Source organism: Anopheles coluzzii, chromosome X, assembly GCF_943734685.1.
Source record: "Anopheles coluzzii chromosome X, AcolN3, whole genome shotgun sequence".
In the NCBI taxonomy this organism is placed as follows: domain Eukaryota; kingdom Metazoa; phylum Arthropoda; class Insecta; order Diptera; family Culicidae; genus Anopheles; species Anopheles coluzzii.
In genome coordinates, this window is record NC_064669.1 from 1,482,774 (window position 1) to 1,505,092 (window position 22,319).

The following is a 22,319-nucleotide window of genomic DNA, read 5'->3' on the forward strand; positions in this document are numbered from 1 at the left end:
TTGACCCCGGTGGTCAACTGGTGCCTTGGGGGTTGGTTGATGTCATCGCTAATGGTTCCCACATCTGATACAGGAAAGTGAGAATGACTGAGAGAGAGAGTGTGTGTGTGTGTGTGTGTGTGTGTGAGAGAGAGAGAGAGAGAGAGAGAGAGAGGGAGAGGGAGAGAGTGGTAAACAATTCACCAATTCTGTGATAGAAAGAAAGAGAAAGAGAGAGATTGTATGAGGTGTGACAATCGGGAGCACTATCTGCTGGGAGCGCACAGTGGTCTTGAGTGTGTCTCCCGTCAGGGAATGCCAAACATTGAGCCGTGGCAATTTGCTGTGGGATTGTTTGAATTCCTCGCTTCTCCGTCGTTCTGGGCAATAAAATCGATACAATATATTGCCGACGAAGGCGACGGCTCCGGGGCCTGTGATGCGCACTACACGTTTGACCTGGTTGATTCGTTGAGGAATCTTGATGAAGCGCCCCCTCCCCCCCCCCCCACCTACTGAACGACATGGAATTTGATTGCGTCACCTTCTTACTCACTTTCTGCCGGGGTGACAACAGCATGCATCTAATCACAGGCACTGGCGCGCGGTGGAGTTCAGTTTTATAGCTCCAATCAAAGTTCTTGTCCGGGTGCCCGGGGAAGTAGACGGAAGACGACTGTGTTAGGAGTGGAAGAACGGGAAAAAGTTGCTCTCGTAAAAGTTTGAAAGTTGCCGCAAAATGCTCGCGGCCCAAAAAGAACCGCGCGAAAGGAACGGAAAGCATTGCAAAGGAAACGCCAAGCCCCAACGTACCCAGGCGGTGTGCCAGGCACCGGCGGGTAACTTGTTGGAATGACCTCGCCAATGACAGCTAATCAATTGTGCACCCCGTATAAATACGCCGGCACTTGGCTCTACCATTTTAAGCAACAGATGGACATGGTTGGTGTCAAAATGCCAAACAAAAAAAAAAAACGTACACGAACTCCCACTCCATGTGCCAAATGGTGTGCCAGCGGCAGAAACGTTCCAAAACACATTATTGTCTTCCATCTCTTGCAACGCAAGCATTCTTATTTTTGGCTTTTCGGAGGATCGAGGATTACCGCACCCCCGTTTCGCTGGACTCGATTGAGCGACGATCTCCAGACTGTATTAAAACGGAATCGATATCTTAATGTATGGCAACCATACAAAACACACAGGCACAGAGAGAGAGAGAGAGAGAGAGAGAGAGAGAGAGAGAGAGAGAGCTGCTGGACTGACAATCTCCGCCAGTTTCGCAAAAGCAGTAAAAAACTTATCGATGGTTTATGAGGTTGCCCTGTTTGCCTGTGGGTTCTCCCGCCTGTAGCACCGCGCACCATGTTTGTTAAGGTCAGGCAAATTACGTCATCCAATCAGAGCAGGCAACCGGCCATGTGGCGGTGAGACCGAGTTGGAGCAGCAACTCTTTCAACTTGCCGCTTGAAACCGTTCTGCCAGTGAAAGTATTCGCCCCGAACACTAATCGCACCGAATGGTACGCATTGTGCCCTCTCCAACCCCTTTCGCGATGCCCCTTTAAAGTGCGTGCGCATTTATCTAGCAGCAGGTTGTTTGTTTTGGAGCGGTTCTGGGGTTCCAATGCTTCAAAGGAAGCTGCCTGGTTGTACCCATCGGAGAAGTTTAAGTGAACCACATCACTCGAACGGTTGAGAAAATTTACGATTTTTGCAAGCAGAATCTTACGTAGCAGTAGCGTATAAAATATCACTTTAACTTGAACGCTCTTTGGCCGCATTGATTAATGTGATTCGATTTCTTTTACAAATATTGCAGTACGTTATCGTGTATTACACGAGAGCATTTTATTTGAAAACACACTGAAGAATGTGGTCAGCAACATCAATTATTTTCAAGCGATTTGAGACAGATTTTGTTGCTTTAAACCATCAGTAGGCCTGTAATATGTGGAAACCTTAAAACATGTACAACCAATTTAACAATTATGAATTAAAAACCCATAAAATTGAACACCCAGCAGGATGGTTAATCTTATGCAGCGCTTCTGGCGCCACTGTGCTGAGCGCCAGAAGGTATGCAATGTAATATTTCATTTAATTGTCTTTTATTTTTTCTTTTAAAATAACTCATTTTCTTTACATAAAACGAATGTAATAGCTAAATAGCTCACGTGATATACCGCCAAACTTATAAGCAACGTCACACAGCAGGACTAAGCGGACTGTGCTCGATTATGTCACCGGATCAGTTTCTTTTATTAAAATATTTTGTAAACAAAATTTCCCCGCAGCGCACTTCACCACCTCATAACGATGTACGGTAATCACTGTACTGTTTTAAAATCGATTAAAATCAGCTCGCAAACTAACGTAACGCATTGCTCCCTAGACGGTTGCAGGCTGGTAGTGTTGGGCGTAGACTATTTGGCGACAGGAGCCGCGGCGTGTGCGTGACCCACTAACACAATGCACCGGCACCGAGCGCGTGTTCGTGGCATTGCTGGCTGACACAGTAAACGGTGCCGACCGTTGCCGAGGCTTGGGATGGGCGTCGAGCACGAACAACAGACGTTCGACACGCACATTGGTACGGTTGCGTTTGTTTAATTCGATTACCCTCAACGACTGGCCGAATGTACCGCCCTGGGACAATATACATCAGGGAACATCAATCGATTACGCTCACTTTGAATTCGAAGCGGTTTTTGATGGTTAGAAAAAAAAATAGTTTTATTTTCTCTTTTTTCGAAATTTATTGTATTTGCTTCGTATAAACAGTTCGTCGGGCTTAATTTCCACAAAGAAAACTAAACCCACTTTATCAGCCACTGGAGTTAAAACAAAAATCAATACAAAGTCTGCCACAGTCTATGTCTAAACATTGCTGCACAAAATGGCCAAGCCAAATGATATCATTCACGCGACCCACCGCGCTCCAGTCGCTTCCCGCGCTCGATGGGCGCAATAATTTGGACCATTTTATTTGTTTGTGTTCACGGGCGAACTAATTGGGCGAGCGCACGGAGCGCAGAGGGCGCTCCGCAAAACATCTGCTAAACCGCTGAGGACCACCCCCTGGGAGGTGGGGGAGGAGAGAGAGAGAAACAGACGAACGTCAACCCAAACGATCAATAAACGACACAAGCAAGTAGTTTAAACACGTTTCTGCAACGTCATACGGATGACACACTGTTGCTTCAATCTGCGTAACTGTGCCCAGAATAACAGTTGCAGTTAATGTGGCCAGCAGATATGCGACGGAGCGTTGCACGGTTACAAATGCGAACGCTTGAATTACGCTTATATTACGCAAACAGAGTGTCGTGCTCGTTTCGCAGTCATTGCTCTGCCCCTTTTGCCGACCGGGGGGGAAAAAAAACACTTTAGCGTACTTTGTATGCACTACTTGGGTGGAATTATCGTTCACTGATGGCTTAGTTTGCTGAAAAAATCAACTTCAAAGCATTGCATTCTTTACCATCATCTTCGCTGCCCGATCACACGACCGTTAAGCAAATCGACAAGCCAGAACGGTGCTTTAAATAGGGTTAGAGCTGCTGCAAACGATCTTCCTATTGGGCGGATCGGCCAATAACAACAGGTGTACTTGTGTGTGTTATGTTTCCACCAACCTTGTGTAGCACAAATCACGCCAGAACTGTTTAGCTTGAACCATCCACGAACGCTCCAGCGAGACTATTTATTTCCACAAGAAGTTGTTTGTTTTTGCCGTTCGTGTGCTTATGTGTGTGTGTATTTGTGTTTGTTGAAAGTTGCAACTATTTCTCAAACTGGCCGGGAATTGGCACTGGAGTTAAATGTGTGAAGAGTACGTGTAAAGGGGCAGGGAGTTGTTTTTAACCTAACGGTTCGCGCATCCATCTGGTATGATCTCATCGGAAACGATGATGCTTCTCCACAAACACACAAACACACTCCTATGGTGTGTGTGTGTGTGTCCGTGTGTCAGTGAGACAAGTACCTTTGTATCGCACCCTCCGCGTGCGCCCGTTATCCCCAGTATCCCCCGTCTACTTGTGATTGTTGTGCCGCTTCCTCCCGGTCCCGGGGACAACCAAAACGGAGAGCGCGGGACAGAGAGCGAGAGAATCCAAAAACTGTGAAAAACATATACCACAACAAAGCGGCCACGGAACGGAAGCTGACGTCAAAATGAGGCACCCACCTACCACCAGGCCAGCCCCGCAGGAGCGCGCGCGCGTGCTCGCCCAGTGTTGCGCTCCCCTGGCCGCGGGCGTGCCATTATTGCCCTATCAACTTCCTCCCGATTACGTAATGACAACAACCGCGCGCGCCATAGCAACCGAAAAAATGTCTAGTGTGCGTGTGTGTGTGTGTGTGCGCGCGCGGGGCGAGCGGAGGTGGTTACGAGATCTGTCCGCACCCCGAAACAAAAAAAAAACAACAAATTCAAACGCTCCAATATTACTTCATGCAGTGCGCGATCTACAGCGCAATGCAAAACGGGTCGATTAGTTGTCGATTGGTGTTGGTACGGGGCGAACCCAGCCGACGAAACGCTCGCGCTGCGTCGATAATCTGCCGAACGCAACCCGATAACGCACCCATCAAACCGGAATAACACTTTTATTCCAGCGACGATTCGACGATCGCGCAACCGCATTTCAGCGTAGGACGATGGGCACTGGAGCCCTAAAACAGGGGGGCTTGAGGCGGGGAGGTGTTTTAATGGGTTAATCTGAAACGTTGGCTGTGTGGCTGTGTGTCGGGCGTCTGTCAAATGCATCTCACATCCAGCACAATAAGTCGAGTGGTTTTGGAGCGCTCATAAAAACGATACCGAGGGCTGCTGTTGCGCTAATGGAGTTGCAGCAACAGAACGTGGCTTAATTAATTTATTGTTTAATATCGATCCTCATACATTAAAGAGCAGTAAACTCGGTGCAAAGGAAAAAAAAATCGCTGCGATACTGCGCCATTGCTCCTGCCGCTAATCCGTGTGCCGCTGGTCAGAATATTTCGATCCGAAAACAAACGCCGAACAGGAAAGCAAAGAGAATGTTGCAAAAGCAGCTCTGATCTGAGATCGGCCCAAACGTGCGGGGAAGTGGCTGTTCGCCCGTCTCGAATGATATGCATTTGGAGTGGGCTTGGGCGTTTTGTTATGGCGCGATGGGCGGATCTATTTATAAGCATCTACGTCAATTTTGGTCCGCATTTCTCCAATTTTTTTTTTGTTGTTGCTTGCCACTTTCTTTGATACAGTTTATTTTGCACACAAAACCCCCCTATATGACCAATGCAGTGCGTAGAGAATGTTCTTGCCCATAACATGCCATCAGGATTGGAGAAAATGGTAACGCCAGTCGGTAAGCATCCTTGATTCTCTCTGCCAGGGTTCTGTTGCTTTCGGTGATTTTTTTTGCATTTTTTTTTTTTTTTTTTTTTGAAACGCGTACGTGCGCTGGTGTAGGTGAGTGTATCGTGTGAAGCCGTTTGAAGATGGGGCGAATGTTTAATTTCACTATCACACACTCCTCGGCTGGCCGGTTGGGTTCAGAGCGGGCGGTACAACGCGCTGCGTCTACGTGAGCAGTCACGCTCACAGGCGCTTAATTAGCGATGTGTGACACACGTGGTGTGAGGGTATGGGTTGATGGATGCCGCCTCACGTTTGCTGGGACGCTTCTCGCACAATGGAAGCGTCTGTGTGTGTCTGCCGCTCGGCTCGGCAAGATTACATCGTACAATATTGATGGGCATTATCAGGTAGTGTGCCTTTTTAGATGCAATGGAGGCGGTGAGCTTTACCTGCCCATATACAGGTTCTATACAGGGCCTGTAGCCCCGGCCTGTGTACAATGAGTTTGTGTGTAAGCAAGGTAAGGTTCCTGCCACATCTGCGGTACGTTGGTACCGCAAAGGAGCGGCCTAAGAGCAGTCTAGCGCGGAAAAAAAACGTGACCACTCCCAACCAGGATGTTTAATTTATCGTGCCTGGCAGAGATGACGGTCCAAGATAGCCTCCGGCAGTCCGTTGCGCTGGGCAGTAAAAAAGCGCTATCTGCTTGTTTGGTTTCTGCCAATAGTGCATAGCACGAACCGAACTAAACAAACGGCAAATGACGCGTACAGAAGCTGCATACACAATGCCAATGCTATTCTTAGGCACCTTCCTAGGCGAACGATAGGCGACGCTGCTTCCGTCCCGCGCTTCCGACGCTCCACACACATTCAGATAGCCTTTTTCTAGACGCAGTTTGCCGAGCAGTTGCGCTTAAAACTGCGCAGTTTTGACAGGCACACGTTTGGCCGCAACAACACCACGACGATCGAGCGTGCTGATCCGCGCGGGAAAATCGAACACATTTGCACAGAACGATTTCCCGAACCCCCGCTCGCCGTAAAACAAACAAAGCGACTTTTCCTTCAGTTATGCCCCCCCCCCCTCCCCTCCGCGAGGGATTCGACGCAGTCCAGGCAAGGGAATGATGATATTGCGCAGTTGGACGAATAAAATGCGCCATTTCTACCAGGCCCCACCACCCCGTGCATATGGTGTCTGTGCGGGCCTGTGTGTGTGTGTGTGTATATTAACACCAGCAAAAGTAGGAGCGCATGGGAGGGGTGGAAAGGAAATTTTCATTAGACGCACGTGCCGGTTTCCCCCATCGCTGTGGGATGCTGGGACGAAAGGGAAAGCAGAGAGACAGCGAGATATTGTGTGCATTCGGTTCCTACTACCTCCCGCGTGTGTGCGCATCCCGCTTAACTGCCTGCCTTAACTGTGTGTGTGTGTGTGTGTGTGTGTATCGGTAGTGATGGGGACGTTTGGATGGAAAGATTTTAAAAATAGTTTAATCTCACACCATGTTCCCCTTTTCTCCGTGGTGCTCTCTGTCTCTCTCGCCTTCGGTATCTCGCTAAAGGCCGTAATCACACCCGCTTGGGCGCGCTCATCAGCATTAGCGCTCAGCCCTTCGCACCACTCGAGATCTCCCCTCCCCCCCCGCCTGACCTGAGGGTATAATTTTTCCATCTGTCTAAAGATAAAAGACTCTATTGCGGGCGAAGCAGTTCGATTTCCTTGCGGGAAATTACGAAAACTGTAGTTGCGCACGCTTGGACTTGCTAGAGAGAAGATTTACTAAGGGCAAATGTTGGCGTTGTGTGTGACAAGATGGTTTCCAGCCTGACTGCTGTCAGTGGGTGTCTCTCTACGAACAAATATGGAAGCTAAACTGTAATCCTGTCTAACTGAAACCCTGTTTTCAATTCCCAATACGTGATACTTCAAGTAGACAGCTTGAGAACTTTAGTTTTTTTTTAATTATTATTGCAATATATTCTAATGTTTTAGGCACTTGTTGGAGTGTATGAAGTGCTCAACATGTTTAAAGTGTAAACATATTTTATGTTGATAACAGTTTTTGTACGTTTACATCCCAACCATTGATACTGTAGGCAATAGTGGATATTAGATTATATTGTAAGCAGCTAGCTATGAGCGATTATTTACGAATAGCTTGTCAAAATTTACAATTTACTGGAGATAGAATGAAATACATGGTGTGAAATAGTTGGTAGAAGGCATTTGGCGATCCGAAACTATCATTTGTTAGTCTAAGGCATTTAATAGTAAACCTCACTGATAGTCTAGTGACACATCTCTAGTACCTGAAGCGGTAAACTAGCACCTATCTAGTGTTTTTATTCATTAGTGTGTTTACTAGGGCAGCTTGGACAACGTTTCGGTTGCCAAAAATGCAGCGGGTGCCGAGCAACAGCCGCACCCACTCGGCAGTCGCTCACCGAAGGTTTCCCCGTACCCGGTTCGACTGCTTTATTTGCCATCGATCGACCGATTGTCACGCGCCGATAGAAAACCAAAGCCAAATACAAAAAAAAAAGAAGCTTTTTTTTTGGGGGATTGTAAACCCCTTTACTTCCCCCGCACGAGTTTCCCCGATTGCAATGGCATTTCTCGTTTCGCCAGGCACCGGCACCGCGATAAGATTAGCACAATCCCATCATCAACAACAACAACAACCACTATAAAAAAGAAGTGAAAATAAATATATATATATATGTTTGACGAGGGTTGGAAGGAAATAATGACGGCGATAGCGATAAAAGCGCAGACAAGAACTCATCCGTACGGATAACGAAGCAAGCGCAAACACACACATTGCACAGGGGGGGGGGGGGGGGGGGGGGGTAAATTGGGGCTTCCCTTCAAACCGTACCCTACCACCCTACTCCCCCACTTGCTCCCTAATGGAACAGGTATGTGTGTGGCACTTGGGTTTCATGCTCGCTCGTCCTGACGAGTGTGCCACGGAGAGCAAATCGCGGGCAGGCGAATTACGAAGGGACGGAGGATTTCCATCCGTCCGCATCGACCGACAAAGGACACAAAGGACACAAAAAGCACAGTCACATAGACACACACACACACACGCATACGTGCATACGTGAATCGGAGGATAAGCCAAATCAACCCCGAGTGGCTGGGGTGTTTATGGCCAAACAGACTCCGCTTGCCGTTACCCGGGATGAGGACGAATTGAAAGTGACAATTTTTTTTATTTTGTTGCGTTACTGTACAAAATGAGTGGTGCAGAATTGAGAGTGGCTTGGCTGTGTGTGTGTGTGTGTGTGTGTGTGTGTGTGTGTGTGAGAAACTCAGGGGCTTCACACAATTGGTTTTGCGTTGTTTGACCTTGAACAAAACCATGCGCAGGTTGGGGGCAAGCTACGGCGTTGTTGCTAACGAGCCTGGCCAAGCGTTTCGTGTTGTCTGCCCTCCCCCCTTGACCAGTGCGATCCGTGTCCAAGCGCCCAACCGGAACCGGAGCGGTTTCCAGTTGCGGTTTAGCGTTTTGGTAAGGGACGCCACGGAACGACTCGCTGGACCGTGGCGAGCGCAAGAGCAGCTCGCCTTAATCGCGTGGGGTCGTGTCTTGGCCGTAAGTGCAATAGGAAAGGGGAGGAAGGGGCTGGAGGGATCAGGTCAGTCGACAGCATCGGCAGTGCATAAGCACAGGCGTACCACAGCGTACGCTCGCGGTAGTAGAGAGTTGAGTGACTCTGATCCATAGGTTTCGATAAGGCTCGCTTCACTGCACGACGGTTAGCCATAGCTTGAGCCAGACACGACAAATGCCACGCTTTTGTTAATCTTGTTTTTGTTTTATTGCTCTTGTTGCAAGAAACAATCCACTCGATGTGCAATCTCCATTTCCCCCAACCACTCGTTAGTAGCTCCATTTCGGCTCAATTCGAGCGGTTCATTGAATGAGAGAGAAAGAGAGAGAGAGAGAGAACGGGCGAAGAGCGAACGTTCGGGCAGGATGTGACTTATGAAACGGGCATAGAGACAGGCGGTCTACACCAGAATGGAAAACTGTCAAACCATCCCACACAGAGCCCCTCGCGTAAAACAAACACACACGCATACACCGACAACCAAGCACCAACCGTGCCTAAGGTCACACACACACACAGACAGGCGCACGATGCAGCAGGATTTATGGCGCCAATTAGCCAATATCCTTGTGGATATCCTTGGATTTTCATCCCATTTGTTGAATGGAGGGGTTCGCTGCCTGCTGCCTCCGCACATCGTAACCATTCTAAAAACGAGCTGTGTGTGTGTGTTGATGCTGTTGTTGTTATTGAGATGTGGTATAGGAGCGTTTGGAGATTTTGAAGCGATTAAATAAATAAGAAAAACATTACACATACACAAACACGCACACACCGTAGGTTGAGTCACTTTGACGTTCGAGCAGTTTCGTGAGCGGCCGTTAATTGGCTTTGTTTAGCGTTTGATATGGGAATGGTGTGTGAATGCGCGTTTCTTCCCTTTTTTGGACACTTTGGCCACCACCGTACACAGACACTAGCGTTCATACACACACACACACACACACATACACGTGTACCAGCGTGTACATCAGGGCCTCCAAATATTTGACTGTGGCGTTTGCAAGCGGCTGCAGGGAGGGGGGCTGATTGAAGAGCGGCTGTTTTGGGCGGGCCGGGAGGTATACCGTTGATACATTTTGTTGAAGTTTGACTCGCCAGAAAGGGCATGCATACACACACGTACAGATTCACACACACACATACACATATACACAAACGCACGGTTTACTGGCTACTTACAACCGTATGGCAAACTAGGTTAGGGGCCATTTATAAATCGGTAAGGTTATAATGCCATGCCTGTGTTTCGCGGTGCTGCACCCGGAACGATACCGTTTTTTTTTTTTTTTTTTGCTTCTTTTCTTTCTGCCTCTGGTGCGGTGCTTCTCCTTCGTTTCGCTAACGCGTACACATACAGTCACGTACACTTGCACAAAAAGCATAGCCCGTGGGATAAATGCACCCTTTTTTTTTCTTCTTCTCCCTCTGCTGTACGAGCTGCAAACGTCAAAGCGCGAGTCCGCGCAAGGCAAGCACGCGGAAACTAACCTACAAAACTAATGCCGGACGGGTAGTGCTGTAGTGCTGCTTGAAAGGCTACTTCCCGGGGCTGGCGAACCGTTAGTTCCCGGACGCCCGGCTGCCCTACCATTATTGCCAGCGCATTTGGGCAAAGCAGCCCGGTTGCTTTACTGGCCCGTCTTGTACGTAGAACGTAGTCCTTACTGTCCACTTTTTTTTTTTGTTGCAGTTTCAAACAACAACAAAAACAAAGTGTATAGTAACAAGGAAATAAAGGCGAAACTATGTACGTACCAAGCGTTCGATTTTGGGGCTATAGCTTCCCGATACTTCGGTGTTACCAGGCGCGTCACATACACACCACCGCAGCACCGAATCAACAACCGCAACAAAAGCAGTCGAACCACAACAACAGCAACAACAACAACAACGATGTAAAAGTAAAACTCACACGTTCACCTCGCAGGAGCGCCACAGGAACCGGACCAAAGATGCACGTCGTCACGATATTCCGCTAGATTTGATTGTGTTTTCGTTCGGTTTGCTCGACCCTTTCGACACGGCCGCACAACACAGTGAAACCCACCCAACGGAATCAGAGTGAGGGCGCCCTCCACGCTCTCTTTGCGGATCGAAACTCTTTCGCAGCTGTATGTGTGCCTGTGTGTGTGTTGGTGCCATCCCGGGGTATGTATGAGTGTGTTTGTTAACAGCTTCAACCAGTGCGCACACACACACACACACACACAGTTAGAGACAACGCACGCATCATCATCACATTAGAAGGAAGAAGAAAACAAACACTTCCCATCAAACTCATCTTGCGTGCGATAAAGTGAGTGCGCGAATGCTGCCCGCTGCTGTGACTCTCTCGCCCGATAGAACCGCGTTTGAGCGCTTCCAGTGAGTGCCGTCCCCGCTTTCGTTCTAGCCTTGCATCTCAATCGCGCTCGCTCTCCCTTGCGCACACAGCGGACGATGGCAGGCGATGGAGCTCACTGGAAGCTGCTACTGCTTCCCGTTCCAGAAGGTGTGCGTTTATCAACACCGTCTGTTTACCACTCGCAGTAACAGTTTCTACGGGCAACAGTCACTCGATTAATTGATTATGTCATGTGCTGACTGGCACCGTTGGATAACGCCGCATTGAAATGGTCAACGAATTGAAGTGTAGAATTACGTGGGAAAAATAAACCGGTTTAATAATGATAATAATAAAATATCAAATGCTTGTTTTGAGATATGTGTTGCTTGTTATTCTCAAATTTCGTGTAGTGTGCATATTTCGGTGTGCACAATTGCATATGTTTGGGCGTTCATATTTGAAACAAGTTATATTTAAACGCCTTTTTTTTTATTTCCATTGGAATTAGTCGCCACGAAACCACCAAAGAAAGTTTTGCTGGCACGAACGAATGCTATTGATCGATTACTGATTGAACAAAGAACAGAACACGGTAATTTGACACTGTTCAAACTGAAAAAAGTTGCTGAAAAGGTAACCTTCTTTCTTAAGTGTTGCAATTCGCCAAGCTGTCATATCAAAAATGTTCTTATTCTACTCATTTGAACAAAAATGACACCAGCTATTGTAAACAAGCCAAAAATAAACATAACTTTGCATACCTTCAGGCGCTCAGGGTCAGGGCGCTAACTACGAGATAACAGTAAGCTCTATTGTAACTCATTTCCACACCAGTGACTGTAGGAAACCGTGCCCATAGTGGCACGCTTCCCAAATTTTGGTAAAAAGTGAAGACGAAACTGCCCTGCTCGCCACAAATACACACGCGCTACGAGCCATAGTATCTATACGTACACCGCGATGGCACTCACTGGAAGTAACGTTAAGCAGGAGTAGCCTCATAATGCGCTTGCTCCCTGCAAGCAAAAGCATACATACAACGGGTCAAAATATCAAAAGAGAGAGAGAGAGAGAGAGAGAGAGAGAGAGAGAGAGAGAGAGAGAGAGAGAGAGAGAGCGAGAGAAAGCAAGTGCAGCTCTCCGTTCGACGGATTCGCCTACCACGCTGCCATACGGGATCTTGCGGGCGCGCGAGAGCGGCTACCAGTGCCGTGTTGGAGCAGCGCACGATGTTGATTTGCTGCTGCAAGTTCCGTGCTGACCATGAGCAAGCCAGCAGGGAACCGACGGCCGTAATCTAATACAGACCGGATGTGTGTAGTAAATGGGATGCAATGTGACGAAGCATCCCCAGGCATCCATGCTCCCTCCGCGCCGCCCCTGTATAATAGGTCACTGCGCGCAAGGTTAGACATCTGTTGTCAATTACGGGAATTATATTTATTTAGCTGTTCGCAATAAGCTAGCCCGTGTCCCTTGTGGCCTGCACGGGGCGCTCGAGCGAAATTCTGGAACGTGCAACGGATTAATGACGCTGCATTTTATGTAATGCGAATGTAGTTTTTGCTTTTGAGGTGTTCCGGGAGTTGAAGAATTTGAGAAAGCAAATCCATTTCTGAGTGATTGATTGGAAATATTACTTCCTGGTTCGATTGCTAAAGCCCAAAACTATTAAAAAGGTCATGAATAAATCAGACACTGTATCACACACACACACACACACACACACACACACACACACACACACTGACAGGCACACACAAAGGCGGCCACATAATCAATATGAGCTAATCGATACACAAAATGCCCCAGCTGTACCGCAATCAAGCAGTGTACGCCAAAGTAACGCAGAGGATAGCAGGACTGGGCGACAAATGATGAAATAATGATTAAATTCTTGAAGGTATCCGGTCACAAATGGGGACCCCGAAAAGGGAGGCCATACACATGATTGATGAGCTGGGAAAGCAGGCTCAAAACCGTTGGGTTTCTGGTGACGGTCGACGCGGGCGTTATTTTGGAACCGCAGTGGTCCCCACGTTGTACCACGTTTCTCGAACACGTTTCGAACCACTTGAAAGGGCCGAGATGCATCTTCGGTGCTCTGTGCTCCGGTTTGTGGATAGAATTACTCACGGGTATTATGTTTGACGTACGAACAGAAAAAGAAAACAACGAAAAGCAGGCAGAGTTCGAGTGTTTGTGCAAACAACCGTGAGGTTCGCCGTCTGTCATAATTGGTTAAAATTTAGCAGCGCCGAAGCGAATGCGATTGCTGGTGACTGGGACTGCTCGACCACACGTTGCGGATCATCTCCAAGTGGCTTGCCGTGTCGCCGTTCCCCATGCCGCTTTAGCCGGACGAAAGTACGCGAGTTCGTCTCTCGCGTTGCCTATCCCACCACCGCTAGAGCGACGTGGGCTGGTGGGAAGGGCGTCCGTCGTCCGGTTTGTCCCGTTTGCAAAAAAAAAAAAAAGATTCAAACATAATTGCATGGTTCCGGTCCACTAGGCCCGAGTTATGTCAGCGTGTCGTCGTGCAATTGTGTTGCCATTCAGCAGCGAGCGAACGGTTCCCTACTAGCAATGAGAATGAAAAAGTGTGCAACTTTCAGGCGAGGGGCATGTAGAAGCATGGGGAGACGGTTGGAAATTCGCGGAATTGCTCGGAGGCGCGAGCGTGTTTTGGTTTCTACACAGTTTTTGCACTCACACAATTACACATGTGTGAATGTGTGCGTTCACTTTCAGCCTGCGCGCTCAGTTTGGTTTTCTCGCAGCGGCATGCGGGTATCGGTGTCTCGCTCGCACTAGTGCAGCGAGTGTTCCTCTGTGCGCTCCCCTTCTTGCCACCACACGAAATCGACAGTTCAGCTCAAGCGTTCGCCGTGAAAGGCTGCGCGCGTGTTAGCCTAAGTCCCGGGCGATCGAAGTTTCGCTAAGTGTTGAAGTGTTGTGCACATTGAAATGAAGCTGCGCTTATTTGTTATCATTTATCCTAAATGTGTGATTTGCGTTGCTTCATTTTAATATTTGTTTGCTGTATTGAACATCAACAACGGTATCCATGCAGTTAGGCGACTATTTTAAATACGGCGATTTTTTTTATATAAATAATGTGTGTGATTTTGTGGCAAGATTGTGTGAAGCTATGTGTGAAAATGCCCCTTTATTTGCAATAAAAGTGATAAAATATAAACCAAGTTTGATGTGTTCAAGTTTTTGTTTTGATTCGGGTGCACCAAGTCCGAATGAAGGGAAGCGCACAGCGCGCTACGAAAGAAACGAGCGGGAGGGGGTGTCAGTCCAGCGCAGCGCAATTCGCTGGAATCAAGTGGGAGGGGGTACCAGTTCAGCGCTGCGCAAGCCGAAAGAAACGGGAAGGAAGGGGTATGAGGAAAATACGATGAAACAGCGCGAGCGAGCGTTCTTTACAGCGAGAGCGCCTCGTGTATTTTAAAGGCAAGCAAGAGAGCGCATTCTCTCCGTGGTAGCGCTCCATTCGCCATTTTTAATTTCGAGCCCAAAACAACGGACTTTGGATCCGATCTTGGGCCGGGCCCCCACTGCGTGTTTCTACCTACCCCTCGCCTGAAAATTTCGTTCTCTTTGTCTGTCGGGTTGATTATTATGCTGACATTCGCCCGGGCCGCGCTCGTTGCCGTGTTACATTTTCGCCGTATTGTTGCTCTTTGCTCGATGCCGCTCGGTGCCCTCGCCTTCCCCCGCTACCCAACAGTCAAAAGCCGAAGATTTTATATTGACCTTTCGTTTTTTCTATCTGTCTCTCGCTCTAATTTGAGCGATTTTCCCCTGATGAGTGTCCCCGAGCCTCCTCGTGTGGTTGTTGTTGTTGGAAGTTGAAACCGAACCCCCTTCGTGCGCTGCCAAAATCAGCGAAGAACGAAATCGAGTGGCTCAAGCGAAAAAACGAAAAAAAAAATGACGAACGAGTGTGCTGTGACAATAACACACACACGCACAAGGCGACACCCGAAATCTGGTGCGATACCGGCTTTCAGTGGAGCAAGTACACACATGCACACATTTGGCCACACCAGCGCTCTGTTCTAGTGTAGGCAGTTTTCTGCAGTCCACGGTGATACTACACACAGCCACGCACTTGGCGATACACGCTGTGTGGTGGACGTTCAGAATTCAGTGGTGCAAATACACACATGCATACACTTGGCGACACACGCTCCGCTGTGCGGTGAGGTTTGTGTTCTATGTCCAGTGGTGCAAATATACACACACACGTACTTGGCTACACACGCAGTACGGCGCGGTTGGCTTCGCAGAAGCGCATACACAAATTCACGCAGTAGGCTTCACTTTCAGTCCAGTGAGGTTGGTGCTCGTGTGGTGTTTCAGCGCTTGGCGGATAAACCCCGTGAAAAATGGAGATCATTCTAATTTAAGGTAAGTAAAAGTGATTAAAATTATCAACCAACATCCCCCTTCTAATTCATATCATTTTTCTTCCATTTCATGTGTGTTTCACGGCGAACGGAGACAACAAAACCTGTGGCAGTGTCGTGGTGTTGGAGATGGTGGCCCGTACAGTGCAGCGAGAAGAACTAGGCGCGACAGCGATGTGGAGCAGAAAGTGCTGTGCTGATTTTAATTTTTCTTTGTGCGAGTGTAAAAAGTGTTTTTTTATTATGTGCGTTAATTTAGAATTAAGTGCAATGATTATTGTGCATGTGTTGTGTGTTTTTTTTGTATTCTATGTTGGTTCGATATTCAATAAATCGAATCATGTTGATATAATGGTCCGCACTGTATCATTTTGGAAAGAAATCCTGGCAAAAAAGGGGGAGGGGGCTATTTTAACGAAGGGTCGTACCGAACCCCGTTCGGGTTTTGCTTCGGCTTCGGGTTTGCTTCGGCTTCGGGACCCGACGGATCGGTTGAATAATTTCGCCAACTCAGCTTCAAAGCCAGCTTCAATCTCAGCGGATTTCTGAGTGCTGGTGACCGGTGGGTATGCTCGGTTGCGATGCAGCCGATGCCTTCGCTTCATTACGGCGCGGCGGTGGGAATGCTTTCTAAGCGTGTGTGTGTGTGTGTGTGTGTGTGTGTGTGCTCTTCTTGGTGGCTACTATCCGCACCATCAGTGGATATTTTTTAACATGATACGCATGGGAAGCGAGACAGAGCAGGAGAGATGAAAAAACAGACCGAGATAGAGAGTCTGTGATGTCCGCCGTACCGCTGTCCTCCGTACGAAATGGAGCTGAATGTGTTCAGGTGGAATCGAGAAAAGCAACAACAACAAAAACAACCCCATTCAACCCTCCCCAGGTGCAAGTGCAAACCCCCCCCCCCCATCCCCTCCGGTACTTACTCTTCCTGCAGCTCGATGCCGCTGTCATCGTGTGAGGCTCCCGTGGCCGGGCCACCGTCCAGCGGATGGTGGTAGCCCCCGGAATACTGCGGCTGGTACGGATGGTGATGGTGCGGCAGGTGATGCGGATGGTGCGCCAGCCCCGGGGCCGGATAGTGATGGTGCACCAGGGTGGTGCCGGGCGGGCCGCTGCCCCCGCTGTACACGGTTGTGTGGCCGGCGCCGGCCAGCACGGCCGGCGACTGAAAGAACTCCCGCTCGGCGTGCTCTGGCAGGGGGGTGGGCGTCTCGAACACCAGCGTTTCCACCATCGAACCTTTGGACGAGCCGAACGATACTCTGTGCGGAGAGGGAGAGAGAACGGGAGAGAAGAAACAGAAGCGCATTTAAACTACGATCGTTAAAGTTGCAAAAAAAAAAAAACAAAACAAAACAAACTGGAACAGCGTTTATTGCACTGTGCACGGTGGTATTGATTTTGGTTTGGCGCGCCAGCCAGTAGCGACGGCCGGGCACAGGTTAACCTTCTCCCTAATGTGGGTGTGAGTGTTCTTTTTATTTTGCAAGTTTGATTTAAACCATAAATACAATCCGAGCCAGCTGGGTGCAGACTGTGCAAAACTGATGATGTCAGTGGTAAACAGATTGCTTTGCGGGGGCAACGAGAAGATGGTACCATAAAAATTCCCGCTGTCGTTTTACAATCTCGCCGCTTGCTCCATCATAATCACAATAAAACATTTAACCATCGACAACGAACACATCACAGTACGAACGGGTGGTAGCTATATTGCCAGTTTTATTATTCGCAGCCAATTGCATTTTTAAGCATGCACAGCAATGAACTGATGGAAACATTTCGTGTACATTTGAAATAATACTGCAAAAAGAACTTCATCGGGATATTGTTCTCTCAGTACGCCAGACTGACGATTTAGTAGTGTACGAAAATAAACAAAAATAAGTCATTCAAAACCAGTCATTGGGGAAGATCAATCATGTTTGAAGCAGAAAAACCGAATAAAATGCCAAGAGCAAGAAGTACAAGCAAACGAATAACACGAAAAAGGAGAACGAGAACAGAAACAAATACAAAATTGAAAGACAAGATATCAAGAAAATGAACAAGAACAAAAGAACAACAAAAAACATAAGCATGGGAACATGGGAAGAATGAATCAAGAACAAAATGAAGAACATTAAACAAAAACAAAAAGAACAAGAACTAAAACAAAACCATTAATAAAGAATAAACAAATACAGTAACAGCACAACCACAAAAACCAATAACCAAACATGGACATGAAAAATATACCTGTCAAATTGATTTGCAGAAGTGCAATTAGAAATACAAAACAAAAAATTAACTTTAACACTTTTACAAAAAGAAATAATTATACATGAAATACTTTGATTGTTTCTAGTATTGGGGGCCTTCACGATTCTAGTTAGTTTTTTTTGTATGGAGTTTGACAGTTGGAGGCTGAAATCATGTAAACACTCCATACAAAACCACACAAAAAACTAGCCTGCAATTTTCAGTCTAGATTATTCTAGCCACAAAGCTAGAATTAAATTCGAGTACCTGCTCGAAAACACGGTGTTGTTTACATTTATCCCAAGGTGCGTTAAACAGATCAGGTGGTGGAATCTGGATTCAAAGTGTATGTAGTCCAGGTGGTCTCATAGCATTTTTTATAACCAATTTTGAACATCACTTTTTGACAGAACGAGTGAAAACTTTTGCTCAAACAGGCTTTCTGGTAGCTAGACGAATACTCAAAAACACTCTTAAAATCTTCATTCAGAAGCAGAAGCGATAAAAATCAGCCTTCTAAATTCATACACCTTGGGATAAGCCCACCTGTATATTATGCTCACATAGATAGCTGCTCGAAAACTGCTATACAATGCAAACAGCTGACAGGCTGAAATTTCAGCCTACGAACTTCAAACGGAAAGGGCCCCATTGTTTTGGACTGTCTCATGAAGAGTTATTGACATGTTCAGAGGTGTTATGTTAGGGGCAGAGATACTACTACCGTAAAGGAACGGAATAGCAGTTGTCAAAAGTAACTTTGAAGGAAAAGCGTATTCAAAGACAGACAAGAAACAGATTAAGAGGGTAGAGAAGACGAAATACAAGAACGGATACAACAGTACGATAAGGAATAGTCGAACAAATCAGAAGTTAATGTATCACTAGTCTGTAAAAAAACCTGAAAGATTGACTCCTTAAAACCTTACCATAGCGAAAGGCTCAACTTATTAATTAGCGAACCATTAACATTGCAAAACATGATTGCTTTGTAAACCACACGTCACAAAACGCCTCCAAACCTACACGATATAAAACTGAAAACAGCAGGCAAATATTTGTTTCGTCCCCCTTGCCCGCCGCACAAACCCGCTCACCCGAGCCGAAACGTCAAACGGCGGCAAAGTTATTTACTTTCCCATTTTTTCCACTCCATTCCGATACAGAACGGAGAAGAAAATCCACTAACCACTCGCCGGATGGCGTCAAATTATGAGCTCATAAAAACTCATCCTTTTACATTCCTTGCCGCCAACCGCCAACCCTCTCTTATCGCGCTTGCTCCCTCTCTCTCTCTCTCTGTCTCGCCCTATCTATCTATCTATCGCTGTGTTGATCTCGCTTTTGCTCGCTCCAGTACAATTTGCTAAATTTTACATTTATGACATTTTGATTTTCGCCACGGAAAGAGCGGGCCCTGGTGCCAGGTCGCCAGAAGAGCGCCGCCAAACATTATTGTACCGAAGGGAGCAAACGGTTGCGCAGGAGCGCGAGGGGCGCCTTACTGCGCTGCCGGAGGAAGAAGTTACCGAACGGTGGGGCAACCAAAACCATTCCATTTCCCCGGGTGCTGCCCCAGCCCCAGCTGCGTCCACACACCCGGCATTCCCCCTTGTGCGTGAACGAGCGCGCAACAGCGGCAGTGATGCTAAATTTATCTTTATTCAATTTCGGTCCAAAAACCTTTTGCGGCTGGCGGCATTCCTGGTTGGAATTGAAATCGGCAGCGCGAAATGCAGCAAAGATTTGGCGGGTGCCCCCCCCCCCCCCCCCTTAGCCGAAGGACCTGGGGGAGGGGCAAGCACGTGGAAAAAGGTGGCAGAATGATTTGCGCGAATCTAACAACAACAACAACCACGACGACGTCCTAAAACACGAATATTTTCGTACTGACGAATGGAATGGGGGGCAGGCTTTCGAAACCCTCCCCGATATTGACAGTTGGAAGAGAAAGAGAAAATAAGGCAGAGCGTTGTGTGTTTGTGTCTAAATATAAAGAAAGAATAGAAAAAAAAACCTTCCTACCAACACCCTGCTACCCAGGATCCAGTGTTTTCCGTTCTGCTAGACGCACGGTTTAAGGTACATAGTGCGTTACGATTGCATTTACACTGGCTGATTGAACGAGCGCCAAACCACACAGCAGCGAGGGCACGTTTATTTTGTATCAAAACACACAATTAATGCCCCGGCTTAATGTGCCGTTTGCCCGGGCCGATGGCTTTTGCACGTATGACTGCATGGAATGCACGTTTTTGATTGTGCCTGCGCTCGCGCTCGCGTTTGCTTTACGCCCAGCACGCTGGTATGTCGTGGGAAATGGGGATAAACAACATGCGCGTTTAACTGCCTTTTTTGCCGAGGTTGCAGAGATTGCAAAGGTTCGCGAAGGGTTAAAAGATATCCTCGCAGCTACTAACCTACGAGCAATAGTGTGTTATTTGCAAATTTGCATCAACAATTGAGATATCTTTCTGATCATGCAATAAGAGGGGCCATCCACAAATTACGTAAAACTCGTGTTGGATTTAGATGTTTATATTTGCAAGTTGTAGAGTTCCATGTTGTACTACGTAAACTATAAACCATAAAATTAACTTAATAAAAGGCCTTTTACACAACGTTCGGCATTCGAGAACATTCACTCAAACGTTCGTTTTGTTCACTGTGCTATTCAATTGTGGTTGTCGGAAGATTCGAGTCAATGAAGCAAAACTCTGTACTGTATATTTTGATCGAGCAGTGCTATTCGAGAGATGTGTTTATATAGTTGTAATTATGGCTATCATTAGTAAACTAACACACTTATCACTCATTTGCTATGTTTACAATTGGAATATTTACATTTACTCCATCCACCGATGGCTCCGACTATCTGTCAAACACGCTGGGAAAATAACAAACCAGTCGACGATACCTGCATCGAACTCGAACGGCGAATACGATACTGAATTTTCTCCCATTCGATTCGAGTGCTTCCGACGGATTCGAGTGTCGTTCGACCAATATAATAGGTCTGTTGATGTGTCAATGAATCTGACATGTCACTACATATTCTATCCCACATACGTAACGAGCTGCGAATGATACGTCCAGGGAAGGGCAGGATGATGATTTTTTTTTCTATTTGATTTTCGTAATTTATGGATGGACCCCTAAAACAATAAAAAAATTTCATTTTCATAAGAGATAACATCAGACTGATAGTTGATGCTAACAGACGTTTAGCTGAAGGAGGCATTGCATTAAAAATTCTTATTTTGGCATTACGTAATTCATGGATTTCCCCCTTAGAATTACTGTTTTGCTTTAAATAAATCATACAAGATGCTCAGATGCGTGTAGGAACATATTTAGTAGGTATTATTGACTCCTAGAGCATATCGACGTGAGTTAGGAGTTTGTGGACATGTGTCGATGTAATTCTTTAGCTACTCCAGCAGTACAAAGCGCAACGATAAAAGAAAAACCTATCCCAATCATGTTTCCGCCGTAAAACATTGTACCATAAACACTGGACGCAACCATCGAACGTAACGATCGTATCGCCGCGGGAGACACCGCTGACTATCTCCTCCCCGTTGGATGTGGTCCGGGGCTTCCATTCCGGGCTTGGAAAAGGCGTGTTTTGAGGAAATGGAAGCTAAAAATAACGCCCACCGAAAGAACGTCGTCGTCTGCGGAATAAACACACGTGCATATCTTCCATTTATATATATATATATAATCTCCCAGACGTAGGTCAACGTAGCATCGCCACTTTAGCAACGCGCGGGCCAAACACTGGACGCACAACAGCTGCCCGCCATGGCGAATGGGGAGCAACAACGAGCGGTGGAAACCCATTTTGCACCGAGCAGCATATCAAGCTCGTCAATTGCGGGAACACGATCCCAATGAGCGTATTACACCAATTGGGAAGGCACGCTCGGACCACAGAAAAGACAGAAGAAGAAGAAGCAACCAAGAAACAAACCCCCCGTAAGACAAAAGAAGCGGATCGACACGGCCAGTGCTGCCGAATCGGTACGGCATTAATTTAAAACACAAGTCTCGTTCCAGTTTTTTTTTCTGTGTTACACAGTTTTCATGAAATGCATACCACCAGTCAGCCTAAACCTAACCTCCCCACAACTCTTCCCCGGGGGAAAATGGTTCACCCTCTCCACCAGTGCTGACGAGCTCGTAACAGTTGTTAATAGGGCTATTTTTGTAGATCGTTTCTTTCCAATAAATAGATATGTGTTTGTGTGCGGTTGTGCATTTTTTTTTTCGTTGTTTGTTGCTGCTGTTGTCTGTCAAAATCACAATCGTCTTGGTGGCGGGGATGGAGGAAATGAAAGGGAAGCAATGCTGTTGGGAAGATCA

At 47.1% G+C, this 22,319-nt stretch overlaps 1 protein-coding gene across 2 annotated transcripts in view; it reads right to left on the reverse strand.

The window, feature by feature from the left end:
- The window catches only part of LOC120954775 (WAG22 antigen), a 67,098-nt gene that overhangs the window by 17,590 nt on the left and 27,189 nt on the right, over positions 1-22,319 (reverse strand). For both annotated transcript variants that reach the window (XM_040375011.2, XM_040375020.2), the window contains exon 4: positions 16,634-16,972. In XM_040375011.2, the coding sequence (XP_040230945.2) occupies positions 16,634-16,972 (339 nt within the window). The remainder of the gene's footprint in view (positions 1-16,633; positions 16,973-22,319) is intronic.